Raw genomic sequence first — 27,778 nt, 5'->3', positions numbered from 1 at the left:
TCGATTGAGGATTTATCGATATGAAGTCAGAGTAACATCTTGCGACCTTCCCTAGTAACTCTAAGAACACAGTTTAAGGGAATTTGGTGCTGCAACAAGCATTAGTCATGTCTATAACATTTGTCCGAGAATTATGTACGGTAAATAGTTACTCGACAACAGACAAACACCTTGGTGACCTGTGTACCAAGGACAATCTCACGGATAGGTGAAGGGTGTGTTCCAAACTGGTAACAGCGAGAAGGAATGAGTGCAGAAGAAACTATCTATAGGCTACTAACGTCAGGATATTTCACCTGATATCAGAGGTGGGTTTCGTCCAGTACCGGTGTTGTCCACATTTCCTCCCTGCTATTCACGTTTTGGCATTCCCTAGCACAATGGCCGAAGGTTGCAGTGTTGCAAGGATACAGACATTCTCAGTATAAATATACTGTTCGTATGTCCATCATCAACACAACTGCATTCTGGTAGCAGCTCGCATAGATTGCCGTGAGAGGTACACCCCTAACTGATGCTGGATGTGGACAATAAATGATTTATCGCAGTTTATGCGGAAATCCTACGGTGTTTCTATAGACTACGTTTTTTTTTTTTTTTTTTTTGCAATTAGTTTTTTTCTTGTCCTTATGACTCTAGTGTCTATTCTTACCTGTAGCTTCTAGTATAGTGTCTACCTCACCTATGACATGAAGGATTCATTGATCAATTCCATGACATAATGATTCCATGATTTTAAAAAAAAATATGTGGGCATTCCTGGGAGTTCTCTCCCGTCTTCTACTTATTTTCATTGCATGAATTCTTCCATGTACGAGCTATATCGTACATAAAATATTTTTTATAGTAAACATATCAGCAATTCAGTTCTATATTTCATTTTTCATTAAAAATATATATAATGCCTCCCTCTCTTTGAACATTTATGAGAGTGATTTACCGACCTGATGAAGCAGCTCACAAAAAGCCTATTGTTGTAAACATGGTACACGATCCGCTAAGTGATATATGGTCAGCGTATTGGCTCCCAACGCCATTATTTATTGTTTTTTATTTCTGACTTTACCATATCTTAATTTGAATAGCTTCCCAATTACCTCATGACACTAAGTCAATACCACACGTTCTGTACTGGTATCAGAAATCGAACTCAGAATCACGTACATCGCAGAAAAATTCAGCTACACGGGAGCAAAATATTACATTCTGTATTTCTGGTTTTATCCCTTTGTTTCTAATTCTTTAATATTAGTTTTTTTTTTTTTTTTTTAATGAAGCAATTGTGGAAAAATCACGGTGGCGACGTGACGACAGTACCACATCAATAGCATCACCGAGAGAACGGCGCGGCACAAGCACGCGGGTGGGCGGCTGCACGGGGACGTAGCATAGCAGACGTCATTCACAATCCAGCATTCCTCATTGCACAGAGTAACGGACAGTTACCATAGTAACCGACGAAAAAGAGGGATTTCGTTTTTTAGTGGTCTTGCACGGCTGTCTGGGCGAGCAGACTCCCATTCAAGCACGATGCAACACTTCCCGGAAAACTTCCTGTTCAGCTCATTCTTTGCCCCCACCTAACATACGCTCTCCAGACCAAGCTTGTCTGATTCTTATTTTTAGCCAGAAAACAATAAAACACCACAGATGTTTCTAGTATTACTTTAAAAAAACAAGAAACGAGAGCGTTTTGGTTTTAAGGTAAAAACGTGACGTACTACAAAAGTTCTTCGTAACTTGATGCGTCTCAATTCACAGCCTTTGGTTTCGCTCCGTAATACCTTTAGCTTCAAGTTCAGTCGTTAATTTCGAGTTTGGTTGAAATTCAAGTACTTGCATAACTTTTCTTTTTTAATTTAGAACAGATGTGTTTAGCAGATTGTCTTGAACCGAGTTAAACTACACTACTACACTCTGTACTGTATGAGGGCGGAAACGTGGACATTACGTAAAGGTGACGAAAATCGACTGGAAGCCTTCGAAATGTGGGTGTGGAGAAGAATGGAAAGAATTAGTTGGGTCGAGCGGAAAACGAATGAGAGAGTGTTAGAAATGGTGGGTGAGAAAAGAACGCTTTTAGATATTATTAGGAAGAGGAAGAGAAACTGGTTGGGACATTGCCTAAGAAGAGATTGTATCATGAGGGACGTCCTAGAGGGTATGGTGGCGGGAAAGAGAGGGAGGGGGCGAAAGAGACTACAATTAATGGATAATATTAAAACAGAAAGACCATACGCGAAGACGAAAACGTTAGCGGAGGACCGTGGAGCATGGAAGCTTCTCAGCTGCAGCAAGTGACCTGCCAATAAAGGCAGAATACCTATGATGATGATGATTACACTACGCAGATCACACTGTCTGCAGGACGTATCAGTAGTGGCGCTAGGCTCGTAATAGTAGGGGGACAAGAGGGGAGACAAGACAAATTTTGGGGAGGCGAGCCAACCACAATTGCTTTGCTTTGAATATTATTATTATTATTATTAGTCACTGCTTGTACATAGAAAAGTGAGGGGCAGAGTGGGCGAGAAAAAATATTGGGGTGGCGGTCGCCCCTCCTCGCCCCCTGCAGCGCCGCCACTGGGACGTAAAGTTAACTTAACTTTCGTCCTCACTGCGAACAGTTGAAAATAATCGTATTACAAAGTATACCAGCGTCCTTCAAACTTTTTCTTTCCGAGTAAGGACTAACCTTTATTACTCAGAATGTTCTACGAATACAATAATGTTCCCTTCGAAAGTAAATTTATCATTTTTTTTATCAGTACATTTCTAAAGTAGTATCATTTGTTTTTTTTAAAAAAAATATGTAATTGTATTAATTGAAGATAATACATATTACTTTCATTTAATAATTGAAGGTTATCATGAATGTTTCATAGAGTAGATAGGGTAATATAATTCACAAAATGGCAGCCCTGAAACAAAGAAAAAGGTAATTTCCGAACTCCGACACTTTCAACTGTTATATATGTGTGTATTATACAATATTACTTGATTTTTTAAAAATGTCATACTTTTCTGTCTTTTTTAGGAATATTGTTTAATCTATGAGAACAACAAGAGCAGACCTTCGGGATTACTTCTCGCCCGCGAGCCACATTTTGAGAAAATTGAGGTTTTCAATTCTACGATCACTGTCAGATTACATGCCAGAAATAATGAACCATTGCAGTTTCATAGAAACATTAAAGCGTAATCTACTTTATCATTCTCAATCAATTACAATCTTATTCTATCAAATCCATTAAAATCATAATTTCATCACGAAAACCAAAATAGTCCTCTTCTGCTTTTTAATTATTTCAATTTTCTTTCCTACTATACTTCCTTCGACACTTCCTTACTGCTTACGTTGCACTTCGACGCCAGTAAATGCATTATTAGCCTATGTCTATTGAAGAATATCTTGAGTATATTTGGACTGATTAATTAAATAAATACTTATTCATAAAATCGCTTTAATAAATTCGTAATACTCCACTCAAAATATCTTACAAGTAGAATAAACTTTTTATTTCTCGCCAAAGTGAATGACTCAAGAAATATGCTTTCCTTCCTTTGAAATAATTCTTTAGCTATTTCTAGATATGCATCAAAGTAGGGGGCACGGTTACTCAGTTGTAGACCGCTTACCTCTAGAATATTAAAATATTGGCGTAACCTTTAGCGAAGTGTTAACTAGAAACAGTGCTTAACATTCGCATTGTAGTTTTTTTTTTTTTTTTTCAGCCTTGACTTTACGTGTAAACGGCACCTTGAATTTAGAAGTTTAATATTATTTCTCGCTACGAAATAAATTTTATGTATATTGCTTATAAAGTATTTATATACTGCTACCGTTTACACATAATCTACTTCTTGATATACAAATTGTATTTTTTATTCAACATTGAATCAAGAAAATTAAAATGGCTACTTAGAGATGAAAGTTAAAAAAAAAAAAGTAATGTATTGTGAATAAAAATGTAGATTTTGAAAGTCATGTGGTCGTCGTCTCTCATCTGCTGGGCTGTGGATGACCTTCAAAACGACCTCTGTCCCCACCCAAATTGCTTCACCTCTTCCTTCCCTCCAACCAGAATAAATTTCACTAAAGAAGCCAAGAAAAAGGTAAGGAAGAGAAAGGAAATAGTGTAAAGAAAAAAGAAAAGAACGCAGAATAGTGACTTTGTGGTTTGACTACCGTGCGGCGCTGCAGCCAAAGTGAATTATCCCGTAACCAGGACCATCACCCGAGGCTAATCTAGAAACATATTTGCTTCAAACATCATCTACTGTAAAGCTGAAGTATCCTGATATTTATAACTTAATTTCGTGTCCTTATATGGTTTGCACTTCATTGCAGTGTATATTCATTCAAAGCAGTGAAAAAAAAGAAAGAAAAAGAAAAAGAAAGAAAAAGAAAAAGAAAAAGAAAAAAGAACTTTCTAAAAGCACTAATCATTCAGACTGAGTATATTAGTTGCCCTAACAAATATACTAAACTTTATCATATTTATATATAAAAGAAGTCATGACTGACTGATCGAAACCAGGTCAAATCGTTAATCTAGAAACTTCAAATTTGGACAGTGCATAGGATTTGTACGTAAGGTACCACTAAGGAAACATTTTTTTTTGGGGGGGGGGAATTTGACGATTAACGGGTGATTGGGGTGTTTTCTCTTCCTGCCTTTTTCTTTCCTTCTGGGGAAAATGTCAAAAAACGGTGAAACACACATTAACTATTTTAAATGGGAAGTTCATATACCAAATTTTGTAACACTACGAGATTCGGAGATATGGACTACCGGGTGCATCAAAAGTCCGGGGCTATAAACGGCTCCGTTATGAATAGAAATACGAGAAAAATAGGAGAAGAGAAAAAAATTGTTGGAAATAGATGCTTTTCAATTTAAAATGGTGGAATTTTTCCATTCGCATTAGCCATCTAGGCTTCAGACGGTTAAAATGTCCTATGTTAAATGAAAAAGCAACATTTCCAGTTCAGCAGTCTGTTTGAACAGAACGTAAGGACACACAAAATGACGCGTGGGACTTGTATTTCTTATGTGAGGGGAACCTAGACTATCTCAAGTGTGTTTCACAACAATGCTTTATTGTTGGTATGGTGTGGGCCCAAGAGAACAGCCTGTAGAACTAGCAACGTTACTCTTTCATTTACCATAGGGCGCTTTACCAGTGTGATGCCTAGATGGCTGGTGCGATTGGAAAAAATCCACCATTTTAGACTGACAACCATCTATTTCAAACAACTTTTTTTTCTTGTTTCATTTTTTCGTATCTCCACTCATAAAGTAGTTGGTAAATAGCCACTGATTTTTGATACACCCGGTATATAAAAGAAGAGGTCCTCAATCACTGATAGACTGACCAACGCAAAGGTCAAACTACTTAACTTCAAATTTTGACACTGCATACGATTTGTGATGTGATGTCTTTTATTGGGGGATTTAAAAAAAAATCGACAGGGAAAGGGGGAAATATTGGTGGCAATTATTATAGTAAAATTTTCATATCTCCGAATCTCTGAAGGGTAGAGGCATTTAATTTGGTATATCGTCTTCCATTTAAAATAATCAGACATGTGTTACATGATCGTTTTTTTATATTTCCCCTAGAAAGGAAGAAAAAAAGTCGGGAGGAAAAAAGAGTAGGGTTACAATTGCTATAATATAATATCTCGAAATCCTTTAAGGTTAGATATATGAACTTTGATACTGAGATTGGTGCGAGATCGTAGGCTTAGCAAATGCGGAAGTCTGGGAGACAAGTCTACAGCTAGCCAAAAGCTAGTTAGTTTACTATAAAATTTACCCATTATATTTCAGTGAACTAATTTTGACGCTTGGACAAATTTTGAGTTGATACGTATAGTTGATATATCCTTTTGTGTATCCTTTTGGGCAACACTAGTTGAGAGTTAACTTGCCTTTGGTTCAAAACAGTATGTATTAAAAACTAGAAACCAAAGAGCTGGAATGAAGCCATATAATAAGAATTAGGTTTAGGCATGTCATACATAAAAAAGAATAATAAATATGTTTCACTACACAGATGTATATATTCCTTTCATATGAGTCAAAGGGTAGTTACGGGAGGTACCGGGTGTGCCTGGGCATACCCTAATAAAACGGTTTGACTCGTATTTTCTTCAGCTGCTATGCATTCTAAAAGTTCGTTACTTCGATTTTTGATACATTTAAAACCCAATAAAAGAAACACGTAAGAACATTATAGTGAGACGGAAAGACGACAGTAATTACCTAAGTGTACACACATATGAAAAGTTCTGGCTACGCCTATGAATCTAACTCAGTGCAGACGTTTAAAAAAATACCAGAAAGCCAAAAATTAAATAATAAGTCACTAGCTCTTTTGGAAAATGATGATTTGAACGTTAAACTCCCAACTAACCGCAAAAATTTGGCAAAGCTAGTATGATTAAGTATTAATTAAAGCTTTGCTGACACGATAGCGCTCAACTTTCAGAATCCAGAGGCAGAAAGGAAGGGAGCAAAATTGGAAAAGCAGCAGTGGGAAAAATGAAAGGATATTTTCGACATAAATGAATAAATTTTAGAACCCTATAAATAACAGACAAGAACTAGAGGAAGGTTTGTAACCCATCCATCTTACTTCCATTGATAGAAAACCACCGGCTTACTTTTACTTTTGGTATGCGAATTATATATAAAAAACGAATTCCAATCAGAACAGATTGAATGGACCGATTTAACTCACATCTGACTATAACTGCTGAAAATGTTTTGATGTAATTTTTTTCAGAAATAATAAGTAAAACATTAAAAGCATCATCCTCTATTTCGACACTTTTGTGTATCAATTATATCTTGTAAAATCAGTAACAATCACATATTCACATGAATCTTTGGAACTTTATTGAGATTATAGACAATGTAATTTGCTGTTCAGAAAGCTTTAGTAGTCATTTCACTGCTCTCCTGTCTGGGCGCGGCACATATCTTCCAGGCAGCATGCTCCAGTATGCGGAGATGAAAAAGAAAGATCAGGAAAGAGGAGTTTTCCAGAGGCTCGTGCTCCCTTCTCCAGCAAGATGAAAGAACTGGAAGAGGGAGGGAGAGAGAAAGGAAACTGGAGAATGGATGGGTGAGGACTCAAGTGTATATGTATTTGTGCCTGTGTGTACTCTTTTCAAAGTGGCATTGATTAAATGCTCACGCCTCTTCCTTTAAGCTAAGTTGTACTACTACCGTATGTATGCATGTTTGGTGTTCAATTCATCCAACCAATTCTCAAAGAAGGACTGACAATAAACACTTAGAAAGAGAGAGAAACGAGGTAGGTAAATATTAGCTATGTATTTACCACGAACTTGTGCTATACAACTTTATTTTATTGCAGAAACATGAACTTCTTTTAATCAGTTCACGCTTTGAAAAGTGGATCAAAGAAAATATTTATGATGCTACTTCTCAAGACTCATAACTATTGCAATGAAATAATTCTTCACTTGATAAACACGAAATCATCTTAAAAGCAGTTGTAGCGTCTATGTCGAATGATTAAAAAAAAAAAAAAAAAAAAAAAAAGTCACATATATTAACATTTATACTAACCGAAAACGGAAAAAGCACGAAATAGGCTAACTGTTCAATTATATTGACTTTATTTAAAATATTTTTTTAAAAAAAGTGTGGCTATAAATAACTTTCTACAAATGGAAAAGAGCTCTATGTTGATTGTTTTTGAATTCAGCACAAATTGACCTCGCAGGCTGCATCTCGAAGTCGATTAAATAAATATATTATAATTCATAAATGTCACAAACCATCAGAAAATAAACTGAACGCAATAAATTTCACTTGATAATAAATAGAATGGTAAATTGTGGTCAGTTAGAGCAAGTATATCCAAGATTGCCACTATCGAGACCAATAGTGTTCAAGATACGGCGGCACACAGAACTGGAGGCAAGGTGTCATTTGATAACAGAAATATAAGTGTAAACTAAATGTAAGTTTAGACGAAAAGATTCCTGAACATTGAAGAGTTGTCACTAAGAACTATAGACATGGTGTGGCACAACTAAGTGGAGAAGTTAATCAGCATCTGGAAAGACCTGTTTTTAACAATCACAGTCCGATGAGAGCTGATTAACCTCAACATAAGCAGCCGAATTGCGTTTTCGAAACCTCTGATCATGGCCGTTTATAAGTAAGCGCGATGAAAATGATGATAACAAACCATGGACCATCAACTGGTAAAAGAATAATATGGGCCTATTAGTCATATTTCTTCTTGTACCCAACAACACTCCCAGAGATTATGTATGCTCTGGATTGCTTACTCAGTACCTTCAAACAGTCCGGCGTCTCTTTATGGTTGAGCAGAGAAATTTCATATTCCTTGGTCGTATTATTACTCTCAAAGGACGAATCACTGTCGATGATTATGTCGACAATTTAGGTGTAGAGGTTGGTTGGTTGATTTGGAGTCTGACGTTCTTTTCAGAACCGAGGCTGTATAAGAAGCGAATCTACAGCTTAACGTGGAATCCGAACCACATTTGCTTCCACCGGCAATCAAATCCAGGTTTCCCACACCAAAGGTGCACAAGCTAGTGATATAACCACAAACAAGGTCATTATTTGAATAGATGCGCTACATTGTACAGAGGTTGTTCTCTAACAATGATACAGTCTTTCAAGGTAAGAATGCACCAATGAGCATAGACGAAGCTGTTAATGTCTGCTTTGAGCAACATCAAAGTGAACATCTCTCCTAGCCCGCTTGACCTTTCGTCTTGAATATTATGGATTATCTATGATCAGTGGATTATCTATAGAACTGAAGGAAACTTGACGTTGATAAATGACAATGGTGACAGGCAAAAAAGAACATTGATAGTCTTGTCTATTGTTTTACAATATATACTACTACTCGCAGATCCACGACTACGCGTATACTGTTAACACTTTTTATCTCATTTTCCTACTTGATCCCCTCCGTTTCCAGTTGTGCTTCTCTTTGCTTTTCTTACATTGTAAAAGCCCGCTCCTATTTTATAAATTGGTCAGTTGGAAATGACTGTTGCATACGGTGACGAAGAATCAAAATGTACAACCACACAATGGACAAACCTATGGAAGGCCAATAAAAGTAGCGACTTCATATGAAAAGTGGGAAAAGCTAATAGTAGAAGAAGACTATCTTAATAAATTACACGTACAGGAAATCAGGTATTTAACAGTATTTTAGCAATATTACGTTAAATATATATGTAGGGCTACATCAAATTACCATGTTTGATCACTTTTTACATTTAAAGCTACACTGGAAAAATATCTCAATGTTCCAACATTTGGACATTTTTTAGAAACGAATTTTGGTCATTGTTTAAAATGTCAAAAGGTGTCCTGAAGTGTTCTATCAGTGAACAAAAAATGTCTAGATCCTTTCTAACAGTGGTAAGAACTGTCATATGGGTGTTAAAACTGTACCTGAACTTCTGATGTATCCAGTGTATACGGACAAGAAACGATTTTTAACCAGTTAGAATACTTTACACATTACCATTTGCACATTTACAAGTCGTTTCTGTCAATTTAGATAGATCAGAATTTCAAGTACATTTTGAGTAATTTTGTGGCAATTCTTATTAACGACTGTTAGGATACAGTCTAAACAGTTTTCTGTTCACTTATAGAACGTGTCAGAATATTTTTCAAATGTTAAACAAACACCAAAAGTCCTCTCTTTAAAAAATCCTAACACTGATTTATATTTTGCTTTATATAACGTACTACATACGTGCTTCATGTGTGATACGTTTATATGTATCCAAATGATTTCTATATTAGCATATAATTAGTTATTTGGACGTACTGTGAAAGAGCAAAACAATTACCCAGATTCTATTCAAGACCAAGTCCAATCATTACTCTCTTTGGGTGATTATTTGTGACGTATTAGACTTAATATTTTAATTTTTTCGAAACCTCAACATATTTACATTTTGCTTCAAACAGTAAAATTGTTACTCAAACATATTCACCTACTTGTATGTTAATATTTTGTTTTGATAATAATTGGTAATTAAACCAAGTCAGTGGCCAAATTATTAATTTACATGAACACTTACGCATTTTACTTATATAGTATATTTTATAATGGTAATTAAAGTGCGTATCGCCTTGTATGAGTTCATTTTAAATTACTTATATACTTTTTGCAGATATAGTTCTTCCGCACGCAATAAGTTGAACTAATTATTTAATTGTACAACTTTAACGCCACTTAATTATAGTCGGAAGAAATCTGTAAAAAGTAAAAAGGTATTTCTCTTGTTTTGGTTGATGTGTGCGATTACGGGATTGAAAGTGGCAGAGTAGAACAGTGAAATATATATTTTTGTAACTCACAGAAGGGATGAACCATTAAGATAACACGTAATATACATAACCGCAGGTTGATTGAAGAGATAGCTATGAGTAAAACGTGTTACCTAATCTTAATTACTTTGTTGTTCACTGTATAATGTATGATGGTTTAAGTATTAAATCACTTGTACTTTCTCACTGACGTTTTTATTTTTGTATTTGCTTTGACTATTCTCTCATCTTGTAGTGGTCTTACATTTTTAAAACGATATTTTTTATTGTTGTTTCTTTCTGCTGTTTGTATGTACATCCTTGAAATTAATTTTAATTACCCTTTGGTTTTCTTGTTTTGTATGCGCATGTGTTTATTTCATTTTCATTACCTTTTGAACTCCATAATAAAAGTAATACTAAGAAATGAAATGAAATGAAATTTCGAATTTCACACTTTTACGTTCCACGTTTATGTCCTTCAGGCTATAGAAGACAGATGATCCATGGATGTGAATGATTATGAAATAATTAGTAGAGTGGTAATGTGAGGAGGAAATAGGGAAAACCTGCGGAAATTCACAGACACGATGTTGTACGTGCACAACAAACTCAACTGTCCCGTGGTAAAAACAGAAATCCCTCGTACTAGAGATGCACGCTCTACCATTGAGCTACTATGGCCATCTATAAAATGAAACTAAGATCTATTCAAAAGAGTAAACTTTCAAATTTTAAAACAAAACTTTTGAATTAGTTTTATATCTCTGTCAAACTCCTATAAAAATTAGATTAAAATGTCTTTAATTGGAATGAAATTTAATCGGTCTTATAAATATCTGTGCAATGAAATAATTATTACTAGTTGTTGTACAGTGTATGTAAAATCCATACATCCAACTTGCAATCTACCGCTTCTCTTCAGCTCCCCGTTTCCAGTCAATGCACCTTTCCTTACTAAAGATGTCGCTGATGTTTATTCTTACAAAATAGACTTTTGATTCTCATATTTTGTTTGCACACACATAATGTTTTATACAAGTAATTTTGTTTTATTATATTTTTAACGTATTTACATTTGCCTTAGACGCTGGCTAAAACTCTTAGATTATACTCCTATGTTAACATAATTCAAACTGAAGTGAAATATCACTCAGAAAAAACGTATTCTACATTGTAACCCGTATTACTTCAAACCTTCATTCAATGTACTCGGTATCGTGTTATGTGTATTGCCATAACATTTTTGTAAAAATTTGGAAGGTTACAGTTGTGAGTCAGAGAGAAAAATCAAATCTGCCCGTAATTACATACATTGCAGACGTAGAGTAAAGTGAGAAAATGTATCAACACCTTCTTGTATGTATAGGTGAAATTTTGAAATGAAATGAATTTTTTTGATAAACAATGGGAAGAAATAACAAATCAACGAGTTAACTCACAGTATACGATATTCTCTACCGTAACTTTTCATACTCAGGAATCGAATCAAGGACCCTTCGTATCAATTCAGTCACATAATCCAAGATAATTCTTTATATCCTGAAAGATTTTCTCTCTAAAAACATAACAAATCACTGAAAAATGACTAGCCATGACATCATTACCAAATTAACAATGCTATGAGCACGCGGAGTACGCCTTATAAAAAATAACATTATTAATTGATTATTTTAATATCAAAAGTATTTTTTCATGTTACGCTTAATTTTAATAATGATGATGTAACAGTGTCTTTGTCAGTGATTAGTTGTAATTTTATTTTAAAATCTTAAAATGTACGATATGTAAATATACGCAATACGAGTATGACAAAACATTATACGTATATTTGTACATGCAAGCAAATTACTTTATGAACGAAGTTTAAAATATTTTCAGTTTACTCGTGAAAACAATATATATGAAATTAAATCTTTGAGTTTTACGTCCCTCGGCTAGGCTAGGCTAAAGGAAACGGTGATGAGCGAATGAATGAAATGGTGGAATGAAGAAAACTGGAGGAAACGGGAGAACACCGAGGAAACCCACGCAATCGCACGCGATGTTTGTCCTCCAGAAAGTTCACTCGGCATTAGCTGGAGTCAAACCAGGGACTCCATGCACCAGGGGTGAACGCTCTACCTCTGACCCACCGCGCCCCCTATATATATATATATATATATATATATATATATATATATATATATATATATATACAAACGTGGATCCAAGAGGGGCTATAGCCCCCCCTTGACGCTCAAGTACACACTGGATAAAATGGGCTTCAATCCTGCTTTACACTGGATAAAGCATAAAGCTGCAAACTATGGTTTAGCCCCCCTTGATCATATCCTGGATCCACCATATATATATATATATATATATATATATATATATAGTATATACTGCTAAACAGGGAATTTTTAGTTAAGTCAAATATCAATATCAACTTTTTCAGCGTAGTCAGTGTGGTCAGTTATAGGAGCCAAAAATAAGAAAACGACCAAAAGAGACATATCATGATTTAATTCATAAGGTTGTAATTTGCTTGCCTGAACAAATGTACACATTGTTTTGCTATTGTCGTATATATATATATATATATATATATATATATATATATATATATATATATATATATATATATATATATATATATATATATATATTCTGTAATTATATGCAACAGAACAAACAACCGTTTTAACTTTGAGATTGAACTTTAAAACAGAAATTGAGACTGAGAAATCAAGAAGGCTGAACTTCATTTCCGTTTACAGTCATTACAAAAGATACCCACGCAAAAATACTTGCTTAACAACATAAACTTTGTTCACCCGGAAAACAAGGAAAAAGGCAGATATAAATCATTATTATCCTCAGCACCTTGACCAAGTGCATGAATTCTCATGCTCTGACACGTCGTAAAGATACAAAACCGTCAGATCCAACTATGTTCAGATTAATGAAGAAAGTCACGCGAGTAAGTTATAATATTTTAGACGCTTACATCTCTGAAAAGTTATCTACGTAATAATTCAGAAGGATGAAATATTTTTAGAGATCAAAGTAACACTTGCAGTACATTGTACGTTACATGCTACAATAGCTTTGTTGACAATGTTTACGTTAACTACACATTATTTAGACATATCTAAAGTAAGCTGTACACACCGAGTAATTTCTCTCATCTTGGAGAAGATGCTACAGCTTATAAGTTCAGAATTTTCCTTGAAGTATTAGTTTTACTTTTACCACGATTATGTTTTGGAATTTTCATTTTTTATGTTTATATTCTTTTTACGTACGATCACCTTAAAATAAATTTTAAAAGGAAAGAAAAGAAGATAAACATTTACTTTTAGCTTTCAGACACCCTATATCTTCGTCCGTAGGGTAAGATCATGCAGCAGAAGTCAACGACTTTCTTTGAACACGTTCTTTCAAGCCTAAGTCTATGAGTCAGAATACAGAATCTTGGTCCAAGTTTGGTCAAGTTTTTTTCTTTCTTTTGAAACGCATGGATATATGTTCTAAATTTTGTCTCATATCGTAATATTTATCTTTGTCAAATTTATAAGTTTATTCCGGGCAAATAATAACTTACACATAGATTCTACCAATTATGATTATTCAGTTTCTACATAAATGGTATTCCTTATCATTTTTCTTCAGTTTATAATTTTAGCTTTTCCTTATATCCTTCGGAACTTCAGAGGAAAGCATCTGGTTGCTCTACTTCTAATCTACATGTTTAATAGTCTCGCACAGTTTCACTAGGTAAATGAGCTAAAACTAATCCGGCTTAGACATAGACATCTACAGCCAGCAACAAACATAAGAAGACATACTGGTAATAAGATTAAATTTAGATGAAAAGGACACGTATACCGTATATTTTAAACTATTATTCGAATTATTTTACAGAAAGGGATAAAATTTAGGGAAATCGTGCCATGTAACTCTTTGGATTAGTCACGTAAGACTCCGTAAGGTTGTAAGCGAGTTGGCTTTACAGTATTTTGTGTGAGAGTTTTTTTTTCCTTTTTTGATTTAACAAATAAAACTGTTTTGAAAGTGCGGTACAACTGAATTCTTATAACTTTAAACTTATTAAGTTTTCGTAATAATACGTATATTGACTACAATATTATTTTCGTAAATATACGTGAAAGGAGCATTCGTGCAGCATTGGAGAGAACTGACGAAACCATTTAGGCTGCTCACAGAAAATTTACAAACAAAATCTAAGAATTCTATTAGCTGATATAAATCGTATCTTCTGACTGTTTGAGTCTTTAATCTATGCATACAACAACTACCGAAATTTGTTTTGAAAATATTCGGAAATAATGAATATACGAATTATTTTATGTCAAAGTAGTTAGCACAACACATGCAATTTAACTTTAACTAATCTATGAAATAACATCGCTCAAATTATAAGACATCCTTCGTTGTGATTTGAGATTTTGACCCTACGATTGAAAATAGTGGAATCGTAAAACAACAAATCGCTGTTGAAGTGCACCAAACGAAAGTTTGCATAATATTTATTAGATTGTGCGAATGAAATATCTGCCCCAGATGGGTGATTTCCAAAGAACAAAAGAAAAAAAAGACAACTACAATATCTAGTTAATCAATATAGCCACCTTATACAACCACACGTTTTTGGCATCACTCACCCAACAACGATTGGGTTTCGTGGCGAAAGAAATCTGGAGTCTGCGATGCAAAGAGGTCTTGAACCGCATGTAGCACTACCCGATCAAGAGAAGTTTTCCATTTCAAGAAATGATCGAGATGCCAAAAGAGCTGACAGTCAGTGGTAGATGCATCATGGGGGATATGGTAGGTGAGGAAGGCAACTCCTGGAGAGACTATAGTCCTTTGCATGACATACAGTCTAGTAGTATCGTGCACTATAAAGCACTACGTTTGTTGATAATTTCTGAATACTTGCGGATAATTTTGCTTGCATTTCATGGAGTTCAGCACTATAACGATCTGCATTGATGGTTTTACCTTGCTTAAGAAAGACATGATAAGTCACTCCCACCATACACCTACATACCAGCAACAACACCTTCTATGGTTGGAGAGGTGGTTTAGGAAATCTTCCTGGACGTTGATCACGACACAAACACTTTCTTGTTCATTTACAATTGTCAAAGCTGATCCATTTTTCAATTCGATGCAGGAAATTTTTCTAGGTATTTCTTACACTCAAAGTAGTGCACAATTTCAGACAACAATTCTCGTTGGCCAGTGTCAACTCATGTGTCATATGTGCCGATTGCATGAAGCTGCCAAACGACAGTGGCATGGTGACTCCTAAATCATCTGCAATCGCACGAACAATTTTTCCGAGGGTCCGTTTCCACAGTAATGTTGGTTGGTGCCCACTGAACTCATTATGCAGTGCTATGTCACAGGAACGAAATTCGACAAACTAAAGGCAAATGGTGTGTTCATTCACCATTCCTAATCCAAATATACTGTTAATGCTGTTTGCTGCTTTCTGTCAGAATTTTCCAGTTTGAATTTTTAAAGAAAATTCACACTCAATTGTATGTTCTCCATGCTGCACTTTCATACGACTCTATTCAGTAACTCAATGCCTCCTGTCTGCCTGAGTACTCCAGACTATTTGCTGGACGTGTACTGTGTTTGAGATGTTAGACGCGTGACTTTAGTCTATTCCTGTGTTGTGTTGCTGAAGAGAGTATCCCAGCAGACGTTAAGGCAGGCATATCATAAGCATCAACCTAATTTACATTGCTTTTATATATAATAAACCCATTGGTCGTTTTAAAGTTGATTTAATACAGTGTATATGATGTGACACTTTTGACTCGTAAAATGGTACACTTGAAGTTAAACTACATCTAGATAAAACAAATAATACAATGATTTTTTAGTATGAAGTAACAAAAAGAATTAATCAATCAAGTAAAACCCTTGTACTGAATAGAATCGTATTCGTCAGTAACGGTGCAGCAAAGGAAAAGTTAGTTGACACATATCTAATTGTTAAGCATCTTCGATTTTTAAATTAATTTTAGGCAGTTGTAAAATAAGGTTGTGTTTTGGTTCAACTTAATGCTTCAGTAACGTTAGTTTCACCGTAAATTTACCTGAAATTACAGCTACTTTGCTGATAAAAACGGTAAAAAAATATATAGGATTTTCTGTAAACACCAGAGAAATTTGATGATGGAAATATTAATTAAACCTTATAATTTTACAGAATCTGTCAGTGGAGTTACTCGTTCGAGACTAAAATATTGTTCAATGAAATTCCAACAAAATACTCGTTGCTATAGTGTTATAACATCATTCTTAAATTATGTTTAGGCGTACAAACAAGAAAATAATTTACATTTAAATACTGATTAGAAATAGCAATCAGTAATTTTAATATCTATTGACGATATTTTAATAACACCCTAATTTCCTAGTGTACTTTAAGAATCACGTCAAGGAAAAGGAATTGCTAATGTAGGTTTACAATATACACTTTAAAGCTGAAGCTGATGTGATTGTTTTTAATTTATAATACACCTATAGGCAATTTCAAAGATGTATTATACAATAAATTGTCCTTTAACATCGGTTTCAGACAGAAACCACGAAATGTTTTAAGATGCAAGACAGACACAAATACTATGAACGTAACTTTTTTTTAAAAAAGTGATGGAACACACAATAAAACTAAAATACATAGAAACACAGAAACACCACACACAAAAGGACACAGCCACACACCACACAGAAGCAAAGTAAGGAGTGAAACAAATAAAGGAAAGGGAAAACAGTGCAAGATAAAGTGCTGAACAAAAAGCAAGTCCTGCAGCCTGTGGAAAAAGCTAGTGAAATAAAAGTATAACAACCACTTTACAAAATAAACATACCTCGTATCCCTGCTTAGTTACCATCGTCTGCCTAGGCCACGGATAGTCAACGTCTTTGGCGTGAGGGCTGCACTGCTACAAACCAGAATAAAGACGAAAGAAAAATGTCAGAACTAGGCACATGAACAAGAAGACACATTCACACACATACAACCACGCACAAAGACAAGAAACAGAAACAGCAACAACCTGAACTAGATTCGTAAGGTTGATAACGACAAGGATCACGTAACTAGAAATATGATGTTTATTACCAATGTTCGAATAATAGAACCGATATGAGATGACTTTTCGATCAAAGTTTTAACAATGAGTCAGACAGAAATTTTCGGAATTAGTTGTCAGAAACCTAAATTTGAATAAAATTATTCCGATGGAATTGGAAAGGTCGAAATAGGATGTCTGGCCGCGAGACTATCACGGGATATCTCGATTACCCAGCAAAAATGTTGACCATTCACCTATGTTCAACCGCCTTGGTGATTTGTTAAGGCTCTTTAGCAGGAACATACTACACTTGCGACATGCCTAATGAACTATCTTTTTGCTTACTTTCTATGCTCCAAATTAACCTTTAACATGTTATTCCATATATTTTTGATTGTTTTTAATTTATACCAATTGGAGTTGTCTTCTTTTTCAAAACTTTGACTAATCCCAACCCAACTTTAGTAGTTCGTATAAAACTCGGGAACTAAATATCTGCATACTAATATCTCATATACATATCATGTTCGTCAAAATCCAACACCATACTAACGAAGTTAGTCAAAATCGGATGAGTTTCATCGACAGTGCACGACACATACTATCTTATGTGATTGGTTAAAAGAAACGAAGAACAACAACAATAATATGAAGGACGAAAATTGACATTTCGACAACTATGATGTCATAAACTGTACCAATAAGTTTTGGGATTATACGAAACAAGTTTCGACACCATCTACTACTTTATTCAATAGTATTTTGTCAAGCATTGATGGCTTACTCTTGGGTGCTTTTGTGTCATTAACTAGAATATTCTTATATTGAATATACCACTAAGTCTATTAAACGCTTCAAAGTACGAGGCGCATCCAGAAAGTAAGTTCCGATGGACTGTAATATGAAAGACGAAAAGTTTTCTAGCGTGGAGAAATCTTATTAATGCGCGTAACTCCACGGATGTTATAAAATAGAGGATCTGCCCATTCGTATCTTCATCATATGAACTCCATGGAGCCGAAAAACAATCGAGCATCGTCTGAGCCGGCACATCTGATTGGCTACTTTCGTTTCCGCCATGATTGTTGGCTCGAAACATTGCGATCTTAGTGGCGCGGAGTGGGCAGAGTAGGTGTGGCGAAGCTGTGACGTATGGCTTCACGATTTTGTTATATGGTCAGATCCTCTATTTTATAACATCCTTGCGTAACTTGCACTCAGCGGCAGACTATGCGCGCAACCATGTTTATCATATCACTGACTTCACACAACTGCGGTCCAACAAGTTATGGATAGTGTTCCTGCTCCACTTCTCCATAGCCGCATTCTGACCACTCGTGCCATCTTGGAACACTTTCGGAACATATTTTTTGGATGTGCCTCGTATTTCATTGTAATATGTTCTGATTACTTTAAAAGACTTTCGATGGAATTTATGTTCATTTGTTTCACATTATAGCATGCGAACAAATTAAAACAGATCAACTTTGTAAATAATTTAAATTATAACGTTAGCTGCATACTACTAGTTCGTGACAGGAATATAGATACCAAGAATAGAAAAAGGTTCAGAAGATTACAAACTTAATGGGTGACAAATAGACAGCCTAAATAACTGGTTCAAGTCGAACATTGACAACAGTCAAAAAATTTAAAGAAATACCGTAGGTAATGATGCTACATGTACGAAAGGAAATGGAATCCAAGGATTATGTCCTTTAGACTAAAGAGATGGACGATGATGATGAAAGAATAGTGGAATTAAGATTGTATGAAGAAACGAATAAACTTAAAAAAGAAAAAAATACTGAACACAAGCACTTGTCAAGTATGATTCACATGGCTGTGCATAAAACCAGTAACCCTTCACACAATAGGTGAGCACTCTACCACATAATCTTCTGCCTTCTTTGTACACTCATGTCCAAAATTACTGTCACATATCTATAAGTATGTTGTTGTGAGAATATAATTTCATAACGAATTCAATCGGCATTTCTTATAATGTTAATATGTGTATAATCGGCAAAGACATGTATGTGGCAAATTTCATGCCAAAAGAACAGTAAATAAGAATAATAAAACGAAAATAAAAACTTCTTGTCGATTTAGCAACATTATATTTTACTAACTCTAATTTTCGTTTTTATAATTCTTTTCCTATGAAATTTACCACAAATATACCTCTCCCGATTATACACATGGCATCAGTGTTAAAAGTACCCTGCAAAATCGTTATCAAATTATATTCTTACAAGAAGACAGTTACAGATATGCGACAATCACTTTGGACATGAGTGTACATGTTCTAGGACAGTGTGGTTTAAATATTAACAATATGTGGTTTATTGACTGCAACGTGTGAGTGATCAATATACTTCAATATACTTCAAATGACATGAAAATTAAATTACTTTCTAAAATGCTGAGACGTTTGCTTAATTACTAAATTGACAATAAATTGATTTCAAGTTTCAAGTAATTTGTAAATCAGAATCTTACAATTTCAGGAGCTATTAATATTTAATTTAGTGGATGTTAAACTGCAGTACACGGTTCTATACATAAAAATTGTAATATGCTATGCTAATCTCCAGTGAGTGGCATCCACTTCCATATGAATTACAATACAGAACATTGGTAATGTAATTGGCTGCAGAGTATTTTTGCACTCAGACAAAAATAATATGAATTTCCTCTTGTTTTTGTCCTTTGTCCTGCATAAGTGTGACTTGCATGTCAAAGCAAACAACTCGTATGTAATGCAGACTTCGTGCATTCACGACATTCCAGCCACAGTCACGACACGAAAACCCAGCAAGGAGACAAGAGAAAATAGATAATACTGTCGAAGGTTAGTCTGTACAATTGATGGCATTACCAACCCGAATACAGCATATACAGACGTAGTGCGACCGACCTCTATTCAAGCAACCAATCAATAGCAATACTTTCACAATAGACATATGAAAATTCGATTAATCCAAATATTAAATATGTAGAGCAGTTATTAACTCCTAACGTTTTGTATAAGAAGAAGTGCTATATGTATAAACAGTCATAATACTTTAAAGAGAACAAAATACAGTGTATCCCACAATATTTACTCTGACTACATGTAGGCTAAATATTACTGACTTATATTTAAAGCCCCCATGATTAGCTGCTTGATAGAACGTTGAGTAACTCTGATTTTTGTGTATGTATATCTATCTATCTATCTATCTATCTATCTATCTATCTATCTATCTATCTATCTATATATATATATATATATATATATAGAGAGAGAGAGAGAGAGAGAGAGAGAGAAGTCCAGATCCGATATGTCACTAGGAGCGCCACAAGAACATAAAAATGTCGCTCTCTGCACAAGAAAAAGAGATGAAGTTTCCGGAAAAGACAATAGGTATTGTGGCTAGCTAAGACAAAGTCTCAAAACAGTGTTCTACTTCCAATAAAGAGCTATGAACATTTCGAATTAAGGTAAACATCTTGGGGACATACGCTGTATATTCTTATGAAAATCACAAATAAAATATTCAGGAATACAATTTCTTTCTTGAAAAACTTCAGAGTAAGAGAACCGATTAAAATTATGTTTGCTGTAACATATAAAATACACATTCTGTTTATGTTATAAATATCAAATCAAATAGTTGTCTTTATTTCGACGTTACTGAGAAAAATACTTATAAGACAGATTTTAATTTTGCTGTAGACTGTATAATTAATTGGTCCTTTTCCTTTGAGAAGTGATTAATATATTTCAAAATAATGAAACACAAGCGAAAACAGAAAATGTCCCGTTCTGGGAGTGGGAAATGAGAATTGATGTCTTTTTTTAGGCTCATTGTTTGGAGATTAATTCGGTCGAAGGGTCAAAATCATATAATCTTCAACTTAAAGAAAAAAAAGAAAGAAAGAAATTTGTTGATAGCTTTTGTAAAAATTTCCTGATGTATTTTTTTTCTAAAACCAAGTTTCTCAAACTTTTCCTAAGCGGGGACCACTTTTATTAGTCAGAATGTTATTTATCCCGTTATTCAGTTTATTTTATTTAAATTTATTTGTCTTTTGGACTATTGTTCAATCTAAGAAGACCAGAAGGAAAGATCTGGAGGACTACTACCTTTAGGTCCCGGGATCACAATTTGAGAAACTCTGTTCTAAAGTATGTGGAGTTGTTCTTTGTCAGCAATTTCCTCCTGACCACAACATTAGCAAGGCAAGATCAAATTATCAGTGAAAACACTGTTGTAAACTTCAGGATCTCTGAACAAGAGTCAGGATTCCAATGGAGTACGTACAGTTTTGGTCAAAACTTTATGACCACTTCGGATTTGAGTGAACCTCTACAGTTCACCTATTTTGGTGCATTAACTTCGAAGCCGTGTATCACCGGTACTCCTTTCCAAAGCATAAAATTTGATGGTAGTTGGTTGAATCGTGGTCTCTAAGATACTGCAAATTATAAGTCTATTCAAATTTCTTAAAATTGACATAAAAAAGGCATTTTGTAGCAGATAGTACATCATGTAGATAAAGAGTTGGAAGATGAGACAATATTTTGGTGCTATTTGAAAAGAGAACATACTTCAAAATATAATTACTTTTGGGTTTTTAAATGTTAAAATATCAGCAAGCTAGAAAGAAATACGAAACAGTTACAACCTTTTATCCTTTAAAATGTATATTCCTGTATTGTCGCCTATGTGTATACCTTTCAAATAAAACCAAAATAATATCTCATCTTCCAGTTCTTTGTTTGCATTATGCAATATCTATTACAAAATGCACATTTTGGTGTCCATTTTACGAGTTAGACTATAATTAGAGATATAATTTGCAGTATCTCAGACCGCGATCTAACTACCATCAAATTTTGTGTTTTGGACAGGAGTACCTGTGATATATGGCTGCGAAGTTAATGTGCACAAGCAGAAAATCCACAGTAGGGATTCACTCAAATCCGAAGTGGTCTTAAACTTTTGGCTGGTACTGTATTGCAGTTGTGTTTTTGATCACTAAAGCTATAATTATCTAAAGTTGCAGCAGTAAAGTTAAAGATGTTATCTTTGGATCTTTCTTGAGATCTGGATTTCTAGGAAATATAGTTCCGAGGTCTTAAACAGATATTACTTAAAACATAGCATGGTTCAAGAACTGTTCCTATTATTTGAAGTTGAAATCGATCATGGACAAGGGAATGTATTCATCCCTAACTTAAAAGAATACTTCACTAGCTCCTACTCTGCACGGCATCATTAGTTTATGTTAATTCATTGGCTTCTTGATTGTAGACGAGACACATATAATATGAATATGAATGTAAATACTGAGTGATATTTTCATAATATTGGAAAGCAAGCAATATGTTTCATATACTTCTATCTGTACAATGTATACCTAATATTGAATAGTTTTATAGATTCTAATATTGGATAAGCAATCTCAGAACTCGACGGAAAATTAGCAATTGACTCATAATATAGTAAATTATAATACCAAAATGTTTGCAAAAGTATTGATATTATAAACATAATGCAAAATATTGGAAGCATATCAGGGCTTTGAACAAAGAAGAAAATGAAAATTTCTACTTAGCTATTGCCTGAAGGCAGGATTCAAGTTATATTAGTTTGTTAACCAAAAAAAAAAAAAAAAATAAAATAAAATGGGTGCATTACTCGAAAAAAAAAAAATAGACCAGTTGCTTCAAAACATGAAGTGAACTATAGAGTCTGATTATTAAATAGAAGTTTCTTTTGAAGTACTATGAAAGAATTGGATAATATCTAAAAGTACTCTGCAATATGCTGGAAGCTAGTTTTGAGAGTAGAGAAAAGGGGGAAAATAAAAAAGAATCCGGACCTTAAGTAGGTCTAATACAAAAATCGATACAAGATCAAAAATACTGACTGACGAGTCATTTCCTTTCTTCTCTTGCCTTTTCGACCCGTCTTCAAAGAGACTGAAGAAAGTAGTGAAGAGCGACGAGAAAGCTATCTTGCTGCTTCAGTTCATGTTGTAGGTACTTGAAAGAACTAGATGAAGTTATCATACAAAAGATGTTACGACCAAACCACTTGCGGAAACAATTCGCTACGCGTTGTTACTGTAGTAAATTAGTGCTAGTGATCCTGGTAACGTTTACCAAATTCTCATTCTCGTGCAGAAAAAAAAGAGAAAAGAAGCTAATTTAGATTAAGCAAAATCCAATCAATCAATCTGGCAATTGATCCAATATTCCCGTCCAATGTCATAACTTGGAACTTTTCCCAGGAGATCAGTCATTAATATTCTCCCCTCCTATTAAAACATGAAGTTGAGCCCCGTAGAAAAATATGAAATTTGATCCCCCTAGAATTTAAAACTTTAATACTTTTATTGCTTCTAGGGGTTCAAGTTCGCATTTCACTGAAGTAGGGGCCATATTACATTTACGCATTATCTTAAGAAAATATAAAGGGCGTTACAAAAAAAATTCACAATATTTTGGGACTAGAGTCCTCACATTTAAATAAGAAAAAAGTTCTTATTGACCTGTAATCGGATGTGCATAGTTTCGTAGTTACGCCGAAAATATGAAAAAAAAAAGAACCTCAAAGATCCATAATTCCACTACTATACCTATAGGACCGATCGTTTTGTCAAGATATCGAGGAGCCAGTACGTGAACTATCCAAATATCTATCTTTCAGAACTTTCGGTACTGCACAATCATTTTTAGAATGGCTGTTAGGGAGCACTTGATTACTCTTCACCTACCTCTCTAAAATTGGTGTCCAAGTACTAGAGCATCCTTAAAACATTGATATTTGGATAGTTCACATACCAGTTCCTCAGTGATGTCTTCATCCGACTACGATAGGTTTCAAAGCAGTGAAGCTATGGACTTTTAAAATTTACTTGTTTCACGTTTTCGGCACCCTATAACTCTGAAAATATCCACTTTTGAGCACAGGTCCATATAAACTTTTTTCTTATTTTGATGTAAGGACTCTGTTCCCAAAATATTGTAATACATTTTTGTACCAACCTGCATTTTGTTAAGATGATGGGGTAACAGCACCACCACCAACTTAAATTATTTTCATTTTTTTGGAAATGATACGGTGGGCTTATTTCATTCTTTACTAGTTAAACTGAGGGGACTGTATTTGACACAATGTAAAGCCTTAAAAAATATATTTGAGTGTTCTAACAGTAGACATTTTACTGAAATGGGCTCAGATTACATTTTCGTTTCCAGTTTCTTTTCTTTTTTTTCTTTCTTTTTCTTGTGGGGGTATGTACCTATTCCATACCCCTATTTATAGAGAGTGTTTCAAAGCAAAATCGACGACGTTTGGGAGCTGATGCCTGACACTAAGATAAGACAAAAGGTATAGACCAACCTGGGCGCACAAATGTTTCCTTTCGGAATTATAAGCTGCCAAAAATATAAAAAAATGAACTTTGAAGGTTCATAGCTCCAATACTACGGGACCTATCGTAGTCGGGTCAAGACTTCCCTTCGGAATTAGTATTTGCCCTATCCAAATATAAAAGTTTCAGAATCCTAACGTACTCAAGAAGCAATTTTTATAGAGGGAGTTTGGCTACGGGCATATAATTTGAAGTACTCTTGAACTACCTCTATACAAATTGTTATGGAAGTACCTTAGGATTCTGAAACTTGGATATTTGGATAGGGCACATACTAGTTCCTGAGTGAAATCTTGACTCGACTACGGTAGGTACCATAGTTTTGGAACTAAAAAGTTCATGTTTTCATGTTTTCGGCAGCCTATAACACTGAAATGACGGATTTCTGCACCCAGGTTCGTCTATACTTTTTGTCTTATCTTGATGTCAAGAATCACCTCCCAAACGTTGTCAGTGTTGTTTTGAAAGCCCTCTATATTTATGTTTACGAATCGTCGTTTCATATGGAATAAGAAAGTGCTGTCTTGAAGTGGGCTTCCCTCGAACGGCGGGAAACTTAAATAGGAGGGCAGTTACGAGCAAAATATGAAAAACCGATGTTGCCCCGCCCCTTCAAATTACGGCACAGTTCTCGTGTGGTCTATTGATTATCACATGCCATGTGCTACGTGTGGCATCGGGTTCGATTTCCAATGGGAGCACAATTTTGGTGTTGATTCACATATCTTGAGTCAATTAAGCAGTTAAGAATGCGGGAAATAATAGCAATGAAAGCAGACGTTCTGACTACATATTACTTAATTAGAGGCTACCTTGCCGGCTATAACCTTTGTCAATCCGTAACGACAGGAAGTTTAATGTGTATGTTTGTGTATGGTGGAAAAAAAGGAAGAACGAAAGACGAAAGGATAGCTACAAATTCAATATACATGTGATATTGTAAGAACAGAAAAATATACATATGTACATTCATTTGATTACATAATTTAGAAACAAAAAAGTTGACAATCAGTTGATGTTGTGCACACCTTTATGATTAGTGAAACTAACCACTTTTGCTATGCAGGAAAAAAATAATAATAATAAAAAAAACAATTGAAAACTTGCACTGCTAAAGTGTACATAATATTACATATTTCCAAGGACTTGCACCTTAAAACTAGTTTTCTTGCCGTTTCTAATTATCTCTTCACATTATAACATAAATGTGTCGTAATTATACGCTTTACATTACATTAAGCATTAAAGTTGCATGAGTAATTCTAATTCTTTCTTGAAGCTGTAATTACAACGATCGATGAATCTTTTGCAACAGCAACAGTGTATGATGAAAACTCTTTCAGCCGGCCGAATAATTCCCCACCTAATCATTTCTTCTTAAACATTATTTTGCTCCTTATCCGAAACAAAATGCAAAATAAGCAGTTATAGAAGAATTGAATGGAAATAATCACAACACAAAAAATAAAGAAAAAAATAAACTACTCTTTTCACCATTTTAGCAAAACCTATTTTACACTTTAAAATGTATCATTATAAAGTATACACATGGTATATAAAGTGAACCCTAAAAAAGCGAAGATTTGAATTGAAGTCTTTATATTCATAATATCACACATTTTGCTTAACTGTTTAAAACGGTTCTTTGATTTTCCCTTCCTTACAAAATGGTTGATCTCAAGAAAAATAAATATGATAATAAGATTTTAAAAAATCGATTCACTGAGCCTTACAGATAAAAACGGAAGTTAATAAACGATTATTTGGATCCATTCTATAATTACAGTTCTTTACATAATCTGCGCTTCTCTAAGTTGCAATCAGCCGACGCCAGTGACGTGGTGCTATAATCTGGTTTACTTGGAGGTGAGATAGTGTGGTGGGGAAAGGCCTGGTAGAAGTTAGGGGCTGGAACGGCCTATGATGTGAAGGTTAATTTTGTATAATCCGTCAACTCTCGGATTCAAGTTGCGGTTGTGGTTCAAAGGTCACGTTAATAGGAGGTACCGCATTTCATAACTCCTGTTGCATAGGAGGCAAAGCATACTCAAAAAACTCAACTGTAAGCTCCAACCGAAGGTAGACTGAGGAATGCAAACGAACATGGGGAGATAAATCCTAAAGGATGTATTAGGATAGAAGTGAAATTAATGGTTGATTCAGTAATGACACGTTGATCCATTAGACCTACTGGTCCAAAGTAAGGTAAGTGAAGAAAGGGAACAAGAAGATCGTATCTTTCAATTAACTGTGAAAGTATATGTTTGGACTGCACTAACAGTTCATAGGTACAGAGTCAGATGTAAACGGCCTAACTTAACAAGCTATTCTGTTTTAGCGATTAGCCATGTTCTTCCTTCAAGAAGACTACTGTATTCTTCACTCGTTTCTTGTTGATTGGTGATTAACTTACAATAAGTTTAACGACTTATTTTCACTCAACCGAGAAACACCCACTTTCCCTCAACGGCTGTGATTCATTAAAACGTATGCATACATGATGTTAAAGGAAACAGAAAATAACATGACACAAGATTGAAGAAAGACAGAAACGTTGCACGCAAATCTTTGTACATGATGAGAGAGAGAGAGAGAGAGAAAACGATTTCTACAAAAATAAGATAATCAAATTTAATTTTGTCACATAACTATTTCATTTTTTAAAGAACATTTCTTACTCTTTCCTAAAAGTTTATTACTTTAAATATAGCGTTTCTGTGGTTCGTTGCCTTGATGTGAAGTCCTTCGTGAATGCATGCTTTATGCATACATCCGTGCATGTACATAATTACATCAAGCACTGCACCTTTCTTACAACGAAGCTTTGTTTCTAGCTGTTGGTCCTTATCTGAGGTAATTATATTTATTTATACCTTACTG

General features: G+C 34.6%; 1 protein-coding gene across 6 annotated transcripts in view; it reads right to left on the bottom strand.

Moving 5' to 3' along the window:
• LOC145671208 (zinc finger protein rotund-like) overlaps window positions 1-27,778 on the bottom strand; it is a 679,398-nt gene that overhangs the window by 187,713 nt on the left and 463,907 nt on the right. For 5 of the 6 annotated variants that reach the window (XM_081740069.1, XM_081740070.1, XM_081740073.1 and 2 more), the window contains exon 3: window positions 17,261-17,335. The exons of the other annotated variant lie outside the window; for it this stretch is intronic. In XM_081740069.1, coding sequence (XP_081596195.1) covers window positions 17,261-17,335 — 75 coding nt within the window. The remainder of the gene's footprint in view (window positions 1-17,260; window positions 17,336-27,778) is intronic. 6 annotated transcript variants of the gene reach the window in all.

The sequence above is a fragment of the Thermobia domestica genome, chromosome 15, assembly GCF_964235325.1.
Source record: "Thermobia domestica chromosome 15, izTheDome1.hap1.1, whole genome shotgun sequence".
Lineage (NCBI taxonomy): Eukaryota > Metazoa > Arthropoda > Insecta > Zygentoma > Lepismatidae > Thermobia > Thermobia domestica.
The sequence above is the reverse complement of the archived record's forward strand: the minus strand, read 5'-3'. Positions and strand labels throughout refer to the sequence as shown.